We start from the raw sequence: 12,797 nt of genomic DNA, 5'->3' as shown, positions 1-12,797 counted from the left end.
CGGGGTGGCAGACAACAATTTCAAGCCCGGAGTGCTGAGACCGCTGCGACAGTCGGTTTTAAGTTACCGGTACGACCTGGATTCATATCCGGTCAAGGGCTATCACTCCAACTGCATTCCCTATAAATGTATGGGGTATGTTTATGCTGCTGCTGCTACAACAACAAGAACAACAACTGGGAGGTATGTAAGCTCTCAAAAAGTTTGTGAATCTGAATAAATTTAAAAAATTGTGAAAAACTGTGGCACATTTGAAACAAATCTGTATGTATGGTAATGTGGAAATTTCTGGGTTACTTGTTTGAAGTTTACAGACTCCTAAATTAGAATGTCAGTGACGAAAATACATCGATGTATTTCTCTGATTCAATGCATCGATATTTTTCGATACAATAAAGGCTATACCTCGATGCATCGATTTGCATAGGATTTTTCAGATATTATCTCACAACAAAATATATTCTTAGCAAATTTGTGCAAATTGCAGTGCAACGAACTAATTCTAATGTTTTTAACAAGCTAATGAAACAAGTTAAAAACTTTTTCATAAAACCATAGAAATCTTATAAATTTTAATTCTTATATATATATATATATATTGTATATATATATATATATATATATAATTGGCGCGTACACCCTTTTTGGGTGTTTGGCCGAGCTCCTCCTCCTATTTGTGGTGTGCTTCGTGATGTTGTTCCACAAATGGACCTACAGTTTTAAGCCGACTCCGAGGTTTGCCATTGCCTGCCGAAATTTTAATTCTTACCTTACCTAAAATCCCTCCCTTAATGTTGTAGGTTTTCCAGAAAAATTTTCTATTGCAGGTCTGTTTTCCATTTCAATCGATGTTACGTGTTCTCGATATAACTAAGCACTTAATTTTATTTTATATGAAAAAACTGCGAAGGATTATCCTAAAAAAGCTTTAAAAAATCATAGCTATTGAGTCTTTTCTTTAAACTTAATCTGTTTGGATGAGATGGATTACAAAGTTGCAATCAATAGTTTCTCTAAAAAATCTCCAAACTATATGTGGTTCATGGCTCGATTTGAATCACATTTGGAATATATAAAGGGTATTTCACGCGCCTAGATGTTATTTGAAAATAAAATATGTAAAAAATCTTTCAGGCTTCACTATTTTTATAAAAAAAAAGGCTCTTAGCATTTATATGATAAAAATTACATCATTTACATGCCCACCATGAGTACATCTACAGGTAAAATCCGTCAAACAGTCGATTCAATAAAGCCTAATTGTTGAGATGTCGATTTTCTATCCTCTACAGAAACAGTTTCTTGAGTTTTTTCACCAATCTTTGAATTGTCGCCTCATTCGGACGATTACTTATACCAAACAAATCAGGAATTTTGCGAACGATCATTTTCATAATAAGTTTCAATATTTTTAATGTGTTGTTCTATATATAATATTATATATCTGTCTATTTCACATTAACAAAAAAAACTTAATCTGAGCGTATGCGCAGTTCAAAATTACGAATTCCATTTCGATATCGATGAAAGTGCCCATTTGACCGCAGGAAAAAGTGTAATTAATTTTATTACGAGAATACGACTGGAATCATAAATAAATAATATCAGATTGTGCAGAATTGGCTCACTTGAAATTGTCCGCATATTGCACAAAAAACCAGCGCAATCGCCTGGCTTAAATTTTATTGAGATAAAAAGAAAGATTAAGAAATAAAACATGAAATTTTATACCAATCTAACTGGCATATCAATTTTATCCATAGTCTGAGTTATTTTCTGTTAATGCCATTATTCTGTTTAATCTGATTTATTTTCTGGTAAACCCATTATTCTGTTAACCCCTTGAACGGAAATGACGAGTCTACCAGAGTGTTCAATAATGTGTGTGACTGACACATAGATGGCGGCACTAGTACTAAATCAATATTTTTTTTAGAAAGTTGGCAACCTTTTTAGGCTTACTGTCAAAATCATATGTTAATCCAACCATTTGTTTACAAGTTACAGTGCTTTAAGTGACGCTACTTTTGAGTTAAAAAAAAAAATGAATTCAAAGCAATTTCGTGTGCTGATTTATCATTGTTTTTTAATGAAAAAAAAAAATACTGTTCAATGCCAGGAATGGCTTGAAAAACATTATTCGGACTCTGCTCCATAAAAAGAAGCATTTGTTATTGGTATGCCGAATTCAAACGTGGTCGTACAGACACCGATGACATTCCATCTACTGGAAGGCCAAATAACGCTGTTATTCCGGAAAACGTTGAAAAAACACTGAAAATCATTATGTTCGACCGTAAAGTGAAAGTGAGGGAGATTTCTGACATTCTAAAGATATCAGCAGGCAGTGTACACACCATAATACACGAACATTTGGGTATGAAAACGGTGTTTTCCAAATGGGTGCCGCGTTTGCTCACACCGGAGCAAAAACAACAACGAATCGATGATTCAAAGAGCTGTTTGAACATGTTTACACGCAATAAGTCGGAGTTTTTGCGTCGGTACATCACAACGGATGAAACATGGATCCACCATTTCACTCCAGAGTCAAATCGACAGTCTGCTGAGTGGCATGCGGCTGGTGAAAGCCGCCCAAAGCGACCAAAGACGTAGCAGTCGGCTGGCAAGATTATGACGTCTGTATTTTGGGATGCGCATGGAATAATATTCATCGACTATCTCCAGAAGGGGCAGACCATCAACAGCGACTATTATATAGCGTTATTGGAGCGTTTGAAAGACGAAATCGCAAAGAAACGGCCTCATATGGCGAAGAAAAAAGTGTTGTTCCACCAAGACAATGCACCGTGTCACAAATCAATGAAAACGATGGCAAAATTGAACGAATTGGGCTTCGAATTGCTTCCCCATCCACCGTATTCTCCAGATTTGACCCCCAGCGACTATTGGCTCTTCGCAGACCTCAAAAAGATGCTCCGTGGTAAGAGATTTTGCTCAAATGATGAAGTAATCGCCGAAACGCAGGCATATTTTGAAGGCAAAGAAAAATCGTTTTACAAAGGCGGTATCGAAAGATTGGAAAAGCGTTGGAATGATTGTATCTCCCTAAAAGGGGACTATGCTGATGAATAAAAACGAATTTTGGCAAAAAAATGGGTTTTAATTAATTAGTCACACACATTATTGAACGAAGGTTAGCTCCTCATAAACTTTCCTGAACAAATTGACAAATATATAACAATAAACCTTTTTATAAATGTGTGTAGCAAATATTATTTTTAATAATAAAAAATTGTTTGAGCAACAAAACCATACGTTTCTATTTCAAATCCTCATTTTTAAACTAAGAAAATTAAATAGTCTGCCAAAGTGCTGACTGAAAACCAATTGTCATCCAAGGAGTTAATTTCAATTATTTTCTTTTAATTCCATTATTCTATTAATCTCATTTATTTTCTATTAATCTCATTATTCTATTAATCTCATTTATTTTCTATTAATCCCATTATTCTGTTAATCCAATTTATTTTCGGTTAATCTCAAAATCGACTGCATCGTTTTGGCTGTGAGTCACCATATAAAAAGGGTATTGTTTTTGAAATATTGCAAAAACAAAAAAACATACGTTCAAATTCAACCAAGTCAACCCCCTAGCCACTAAAAGCTCCACAGTAGTTAGAATTCTCAAATCACTGTGTTCTCATTTGAAATAATAAATTTTATTGGCAAGTCATCGCAACGTTTAAAGCTTGAATTTCTGACCACAATATCTGTATAAATATCAGATTTGACTTTACTTTTTGATGACATGCCAGTATAAGTAAATACGTGATTTGTGATTAAATAATTTAATTGAAATTAATTTGAAAAATAAAATTAAATTCTCAGTACAATATCGGTTATTTTTCTGTAACGTGACTTTTTAACGTTTTTTATACGTATGCAAGTTTAAACTACATGAATTTCTCATTCATTGCAGCAAGCCAGTTAAACCGAGCAAATAATAAATATCTAACCCCCTCATCACTCGAGTTAGGATAAAAATATGCACATATTCAGCCAGTAATAAAAATTAGATGAATGTCTCAGATAAAATAATTCATGACTGAATTCAAACTGGTCCGAAATTAATTGAAAACTATGCGAGGAATGTTTATGTGAGCCATGTGATCGTTAAAAAAATGGTTCAAATTTTGAATTGCCCTCGATGTACCAAATTTCAGGCTGACACTGTAAATGTGGTTGTTGTACTAATATAAAGCGGTGTAGTCACCGAGCGTCATCGTCTATTTCATCTAACGGTGGATAAAAGATTTCATGCTGGAGAAGGGTGTTAGGTGAGTGGGGTAAAGAGACCATGTACATATATTCACAGTGGTTAGAGTTTAAGTGGTTAGAGTAGAGAAAATTTACTATGAAAATAAGCAATTTTTATTTTAAGTGGAGGATCTTGAAATGGCATTGATTAGTATTTAAACGATTTTCAAGAAATTCATGTGGAGTGACAACGCATACAGTTACTGCACTGACAAGGCGATGCCATTCAGGTAGAAAAGTATTGTAACAATATTTTTCATGCTACATTTGTTTGTAAATTTTGTGTAATTTTTGGTGTAATAAAAGCCGTAAATGTAGAAGTTTAAAACTTTGTACAAAATTCCAAAAAAAAAATTGTCATCAGAATTTCGAACTTTTCGCAGCATTTCACATTTTTTGTAGTAAATTTTGGTGTAATAAAAACCGTAAAAATCGAAGTTTTAAGCTTTATGCAAATTTCAAAAAATGCATGGAATTTTCAACCGGATTTCGAACTTTGTGCTAAAATATTTTAAATATTTCTTCCGCATGCAATGCATTAAATTAGCTATAAATTTAATTTTAGTGCAATAAAGTGTAAGTTGGAAATTGCTGAAAACTCGCGCTTTTCTTGTGAACATTTTGCTCAGAACTTTTAAATCTTTTTTGGAACCCATTTAATTTCAATGCAAAAAAAATTAAGTTTGATAATAATAATTTGTTTTTTCTTAATTTTTCTGCTGATGTGTTCAAAATTAAAAAATTAACAAAAACAAATTTTGCATGAAAAACATTGTAAAAAAATCACTGGGCCAAAACTTTTCTGACTGACTGTATGTATACAATTTTTTTTAATATAAAACCGTTTTAATGAACAAATAGAGTTCGATATTTTGCTTAAAGTTTGAAACTTTAAAATATGTTGCTTTTGTTGTGTATGAATAATATTTTCACACAAGATTAACGAAAAAAAATTGTCCACGAAAATCATTGTAAAAAAATCACTGTGCCAAAACTTTTTTGACTTTTGCAACCTCCATATTTCAAGAACTCATAGGCAGTGAAGCCGGAAAAGCTGGAAAAATGTTCGTCAAAAGCAAAGTACGAAAGCCTTATGTTGTTGTTGTTGTTGTAGCATAAACATTCCCCTTATATGTACGGGGAATGCTGCTGGAGGGACGTCCTTGGCCGGATATAAGCCCGGGTCATTCTGACAACGTAAAGCCGACTATCATTAGAACGTAAAAGTGTCCGATATAGGCATTTGGTTATGGTATTTTAAATTATTAAACGCATAGTCTATAACTTGGTTTAAAATATAAATACCACAAATTAGAAGTAATCAAATAATAATAAACACATTTCTCCAAGTTCAAACGTGGACCAGTGCAATACCACAGTGAACTAGTTCTGCACTGAACGGATGATAGTCCAACTCATTATGAGATAAGCACACACATACTCATGCATCCACTTATTTGCACAGTTATTTGCATGACTGTCATTTACGATTATTTAAAACCACACATTATCCAGTAAACGGGGGGCTCGCACACTACTTATGCAAAGCAAGCAAATATGTACATTTGTGTGTATATTTAGATAAGTCATTAGAGGACTCAAGTAGCTTGTAAAGAAAATAGCGAAGGTTAGAGACGTGCGCTCTCTCAGATTGGTTGACTAACTCATTGATACGTGTGAGTGTGTGTGTATATTGAGCATAAAAATATTTCAAGAACTACCACTTAACAAGTATGGCATATTTAAGATTTTTTTTTTTTGTGTTAGAGAGTAAGTATATTCTCAAGTGCCGAATGTAATACACTCGCTTTTGCGTAGTAAGATTACGTTTGAGGGCTTAAAAATAGTTCATCTTTTGGGTAATTCCACCCAAATATAAGTGCAAATTTTTTAAGCTGCTTTCCAAAACATTTGGCTGATGTCAAGGTAAAATTACTTTTTTCAACAATTTTCTCGAATTCATAGAATGTCATGTTTGTGTTTGCATACATTTGTGCATGCTAATAGAGATAAGAAAACTGATTTGCTAAAAAGTGATAGTTGATGAGGGTCAAGCGAAATGAAATGCCTTCAAAATAACAAGTTATTGAACCACACAAAACAAAAAAAAAGAAGGTTTTGAAGGTTTTTCGGAATTTCAAATGGATGGAAATGAATTTATATTAAGCGCATGTGATTTTCAATTTATTATGAACTTTTGAGTTCTTACGTACATTTTTTGATTCGGCCCCATAAAAATGAGCTTTACTATTCGAGCTGATAAACTAATAATAACTTTAAAATAATTTTGTCCGCTTTTCGAAATGTAATTCGCCTGTACCGAAACTACGGAAAGGCTGTTGTAAAAATATACTAACTTGTTAAATTTTCAAGGCTGGCGATGCCGGTAAAAATTGCCAGCTGTTCTTTATTTACATTACGTTAATTAATTTTACTTCGACTTGCCTGACATAAACTAAGATTTAAATATATCGGTCTGACAGTTTAACAAACTTGTGAAAGAATTAAAACGTGTTTATCGACATGTCAAAGTGATGCCATTTTATAAATTTTCAGTCTGCATGTTTGTTCGGAATGAACTCCGAAATCGCTGCAATCATGACACTATTATTGAAGCCGCTCTAACTTGAATTACAGGTTATTTTTTGTCAATAATTGAGTTACACCCCTCTTTCCCAGAGTATACCACTGCGCCTACGCCGAAGTTGGTCATTGGACTTCGCTTCACATCTGAAAATGTTTGAAGTTAGAAGAACAACATAAACATTCTCCATACCTGTACGGGGAATGCTGCTGGAGTGACAGTCTTTGGACGGATATGTATCCAAGTTGTGCCGTGGGCAAAGTCGAATGCCTAATTTCTCTACAGTATCAACTCTCTAAGTCTTATGGGTTTATAAGCCATGACCAAAATAATAGAAACGAAATAGAATATTTTTAACCATTTTTGACTAGTTTTCTTTCTTTTCCCTTGGCAGGGCTTCAAAGAATAAATTTAGTTTTATTACGTCGATTGACAGCCTTGCAGCAAATGTTAAATTACAAAAAAAAAAAAAAAAATATTGTCCTCTTACGTTCAATGTTGAGCTTCCAGTCTAAAGTTATAGAGATAATACCAATGTCGAAGGACGAAAACTCAGAAATTTACATATATTTATTTCTTTTTCTAACCCGCACATGTCGGTTAGTCCAAAAAATGTTCAGAAATGGCTGAAAACGCTTCAACCTTTTTATTAAAAAACAAAAAACGTGATGTGATATCAAGAATTTCCCAGCTTTTTATAATACATTCATTTCAACAATTTAAATTTTAAATTTGATCGTTTCATTTGGTAGTGGGTAGAGGCTACTGATAGCGTGGGTGATTTTATTTTGGTATTTATTTAGCATTATTCAAAAAATTATTATAACACAACGAACATACATCAGTTAAAGTAAGAAAGATGGCCTTACTAATAGAGGCTATTTTAAAATGTACATAATTATTATTCTTGGCATTGGTCTATCTTATTCAGCATGGCGCCATGGGTTACATTTTTGTTCGAAATAGTAGCAGTGACTTATGGAAAGCCAAACAGAGCAGAATGTTGATCAGATATTGCCGAAGATCGGGTGAATTGGACACCGCAAAGAAGTCGAGACGTGTTATGGTAAGCACAAGGTGGTGCAAAATGAATCACCTAATCGGAAGATGGCCGTAGCCGAATGGGTTGGTGCGTGACTACCATTTCCGTGTACGGAAATTTGAAAAAACAGTAAAATATGGAGATGCTAATGTAAATGTCTGGAGGTGCTTCTCATTCAATGGACAGGACTATTGGATTAAAGGATAATCTGCTGTGCAGTCACACACTAAAATGGCAATGCTGCTAGAGCGGACCCAAAAAATTGGTTTTCTTGAAACCTACATATCATAGACTGGCAAGCGAGCTCGGTGCCGTAGCCGCAGTCTAATCCAAATTGTTAAGGCAGCTTCTGGCCAGAATCCTTTGAATGTTAAAGAGGGGCATAGTGAGAAGAGCGGTGAAAGAAAGCTTTTTATATAAAAAAAAACTGAGTAGTTTTTAAATACAAAAAAATGTTTCTTAGTATTAAATTAAAAATTAAATACTGTTTTAGTATAAATTATATAGTTCTTTAATATAAACATGCCCATAATTAAATCTTTTGCACATGTAACTGCTATTATTTTGCACACAGTTGTATACGTACATACATACATATCTTCATATGAACAGAAGCTATGCACCAACCCCGTAGCAAACATATTTTTTTAAATATTTGCTTCATTGATTTTTTTTTGTGATCTCCCAAGTTATTGTAGATAAAAATAGCGCACCAGCACTGAACAGCAAAACACACAGAGCTTGAAGAATGTATATAAAAATAAATTGAGAAAAACATATATATGTATGTTTGTACGTCTGACAAATGTTGCCAGCGATAAAATTAAAAGCAGTTGAAGAATATAAACAAAAACCAAAATAAAAGTGCAAAATTAAAAACAAAATAGCGAAAAAGGCACGCCGAAAATGGGGAGAATAACATAAGTAGAAGAATGACAAAAATACGGTTAACAAAACAATGAAAATAAAATGTACGTTACACCGGTTGTATGCCGATCTCGTCTGTTAGATGTGTGTCATACACTGCATACGTTGAAATGGAATATTGAATCATTGATAGTTTTCCTTTAATTCAAAAAATTTTGAATTAAATAAATGAAATAAAATTAAATCATGATTGATAGATTTTTTAATTTTATATTTTGTTATTAACAACTAAGACGAGTAACGGCATTGTATCACTCATCCAACACCTCTCCCATTGGTCCCACGCTGTCGCTGTTGGTCCTCTGTTTCCTGGACCTATCGTTAGATGAAATTGACGACGACGACTGATGGCTCCACGGCACTAAGTCGGGAATTATGCCACAACAACAATAACAACACTGTGCCATGCTTTGTTACCAAACCGTCAAAAATATCAAAAATGGAAAGAAAAAGTGATTTCCCTTTATAATGTTGAAAAAAAAATAACTCTGAGCTTCAAACATTTTTCATGAAAAAATTTTTCAGTGACAAAAATACACTTTCTTGTTTGCCGTTGTCTCACATGGAGCGTACGCTGTTAGAAAAACTTAGCTTGATGCTGAAAATCTTATACTCATCACCTAATCTTTTATATACTGCATACATAGTTGCACCTAAGCGCGTTCTTAGTTAACATATGTTTTGTTGATATTCATACATATAAACTTTTATGTTTTTTCAAATCTTATCAACGCGATATGAGCAAAATATGGAATTTTTAATATTTTAGCATTATCAGATAAACGATAAAATCTCGCGCTCATGTGGGTTAGTACTGATATACAGTGTGTAGATTTGGGCCCATAACTCAGACAGGCGAGAGACCGCATGTTTGTGTACCCCACACAAACAATTGTATGGCCAATGTGTTTTCTTATCTTCGAACAATTATTAGGTTGTGATATTCTGATAAGCAACAAAATTGCAAGTTCATCAGTGTCGCAAAAAAAAAGTAAAAAATTGTCCGAGCCAAATGTATTATTCCTACTACCAACCAATGGCAATCCCTTTTAAATTGTGGCAATTTCACTGCTCAACCGGGTGATCAAAGTTGCTAAATTCCTTGACGTCACTATTCTTAATTTAAAAAATATATATTTTTTTGTTATCTTTGTTTTAATTATCTCATTATTTTTACCTACTTTAGTCGATTGCAAAAAATATTTATTGCTTTTGTTATAAATTCATTGCCCTCGCGCTCCACTTATCCCAAACTGCTTCTTTTTTTGTTGGCAACACGTGAAGCAGGCGTGCTCACTTTTCCTCCCATTTCTCTTTGACAAGTGTTTTTTAAATGTTGATTACATTTTATTAGTATGGGCTAATTATTTTTAAACAATTAACTTTATTTACCCTAAATGAGGTTTAAATGTAGTTTGCATACTTGCCAATTTTTAATTCCGAAAGTTTGGAATTGTTTTTTTTTTACTTTTCGCGAGGGAAAAAAATAAAAATTAGGTTGCATGCTGATTACGAAACGAGTACTAAATTTTTTTGCACTAATTAAAAATGGACGAAATGCCGAATATCTCCAAACACAAATGAAAAATAATTTAAAATACTATTTAGTGATTGCCGTTAAATGCGGGAGAGCAAACTATGGAAAGTTACACCCAGTAACTTCAGATTGTTTACCGTCGAAATTGGTGTACTATAACTTCCAGTGAGAAATTGACCTCCTTCGTACAGGTCATAAATAATATCGCCTTGGATTTATTGGGAGAAAGTTGTGAGTTACTTGCAGTGCAGAACCGATAAAAATTGGAGAGATAACTAACCCTTAACGGCTAATATGAATCTGCTCTTCCACGGTATATCAGCGAATAGTATGTAGGATGTTGATTCAATCTCCACATCGACTGAATTGTACAAAAAATTGCACCTAATACTACCAAATTTGCATCCGTTACATTAGTATGTTTATGTTTATAATTTAAAAATTACTTTTAAACACATATAATGGTTTTTCTTAAAATCACTATAAATCACCGATGCATAGCTGGAAAACGAATGCCATTTCCCCAATGACACACAAATAATTTCACATTTCAAGGCTATTCAGCTCTGCTTATGTGTTTTGTTCTTCCTTTATCATAGTTGTTGCCTTACTACATACTACATCGCCTACAATTATTTGCTCTACATTTGTATAAATGTACGAATAAACGAATAAAATTCTCAACAGGGTGGATGTTCGTTTAAAGCCCACTCTGTTTTGCCCCGCATAAATTAGTATTGCGAATGTGTTAGTATATTGTCAAAATTAATCAGTGTTGCAATAGTTTAGATTGGGTTAGGTTATGGTAGCCAACAATATACAAAAAAAAAATATTAGCTTCACCGGCAAATCATGCTCTTTTAATGACAAATTTTTAAACGAGTTATGTAAATATGTACTCTATTGCATCATTAACATGTGATTGCACTTCCAGTTTGCCAATTCTTATCTGAAAAGTATAGGCGATTGTTTCAGATAAGAGCTACTTGTTGTTGGCTAATAGGATAAAATAAAAGCAACAGGACTTTTATTCGCGACGAATATGAAATAAACACACGTAAATATAAATAATTGGGAAATTTCCATTTGAAGTAGAAGCATGCGCAAATACGATTGTGTGTTTATGTGTGTATATGTATATGAGTAAATTGTGTGAAATAATTACTTACCCGCCAGCAACCAAATGTATGAGCGTATCACGTTGATTCTGGGACATAATCACACGATAACTTTTTCCGCACTTTTTAAATGTACAATTTCAATTTCAATGCACAATGAATAGAGAAAACAAAAATTATGCCGGCTGTTGCCGGTTTTTTAACTTTTTTAGTCGTTCGCGGCAAAAGGAAAAACAACAAATCTGAATATCAGATAGGTTTTATTAGCACCGGCAAACAGAGTGTGATCACAAGTCAACCACAACAACAGACGACACGTTTTCGAAAACGTTCCCGCAAATGTACCCTTTAATGGCTGGGAATTGTGAAATTGCGCAGCGGCGCTTCACGCGGGGATCCGCCGACAGGTTACGATGACTGTGGATACAGTTCGTGCGCGTAAATATGCCAAGTAAAAGACGTATTACACTACACACACGGCGCTTCTTTCATTTGCCACTGCACTGAATCGCAAGTGAATTGTATGACCACTATGCAGTGTGTGGGGGGGCGCAACGTGCACCAACAAATATCATTAGGTGCCGCCCGCTTCACGTTTTGCCTTGCCTTTATCTTTTATAACTCTGAGCTTGGAAGGAAGATTATTATTACACAAGAGATTGTGAAAAAAAAACACTTCCTCCTGCCGCGCTTATGTAATACACCCCTTGCTCACAGGCTCGTCTTGCTTCACCAGATTTTATCCTTCACCTAAACAGCTTTATTTTTTCAAATTGCAGCGAAAAGCGTAACAGATTATTGTACAGTGTTTAAGCTAAATGGTTATTTTGCTCAAATTTCAACAGAATATTCTAGAAAAATTGCAATTTTAGATATATTGAAGAAATGTGCACAACTGGTTTACGTTGTAGGTGCAGAAAAAGTTGCGTTTGCTATGCAATTTTCTCTTCCACACGGTTCGTTTAACTTCGTTTTATATATTTTTTATGATTTTTTTTCACTTTGCACTTTTAGCGAAAATGTGTTCTGTATTGTTGCGTTTTGCGTTCGACATCAACTCTTGAGGAAGGTGAATTTTCCATTGAAATATATTTGAGCTTTTCGTTCATAATAACAAACGGCAGCGTACAAACGTAACATGTAGTTACTTGTCCACACGTTATGTAAAATCGTGGCAATCGAGATCTGACACAGGGTGGTAGCAAAGAACTTAAAAGCAAAAAAGTTTTAGAAAGTAACTAAAATTTTACAGAGAAGTGTGATTTGTTTAGCTACATATAAATATAATTTTTATTGAAGAGAACGCAG

General features: G+C 33.9%; 1 protein-coding gene across 2 annotated transcripts in view; it reads right to left on the bottom strand.

The window, feature by feature from the left end:
• LOC129247145 (mitochondrial carrier protein Rim2) overlaps window positions 1–12,580 on the bottom strand; it is a 56,645-nt gene extending 44,065 nt beyond the window's left edge. For both annotated transcript variants that reach the window (XM_054886098.1, XM_054886099.1), the window contains exon 1: window positions 11,541–12,580. In XM_054886098.1, the coding sequence (XP_054742073.1) occupies window positions 11,541–11,587 (47 nt within the window). In that variant the 5' untranslated portion in view covers window positions 11,588–12,580. The remainder of the gene's footprint in view (window positions 1–11,540) is intronic.
• Between the last annotated feature and the right edge of the window lie 217 nt (window positions 12,581–12,797).

Source organism: Anastrepha obliqua, chromosome 5 (genome assembly GCF_027943255.1).
Source record: "Anastrepha obliqua isolate idAnaObli1 chromosome 5, idAnaObli1_1.0, whole genome shotgun sequence".
NCBI classification, from domain to species: domain Eukaryota; kingdom Metazoa; phylum Arthropoda; class Insecta; order Diptera; family Tephritidae; genus Anastrepha; species Anastrepha obliqua.
The sequence above is the reverse complement of the archived record's forward strand: the minus strand, read 5'-3'. Positions and strand labels throughout refer to the sequence as shown.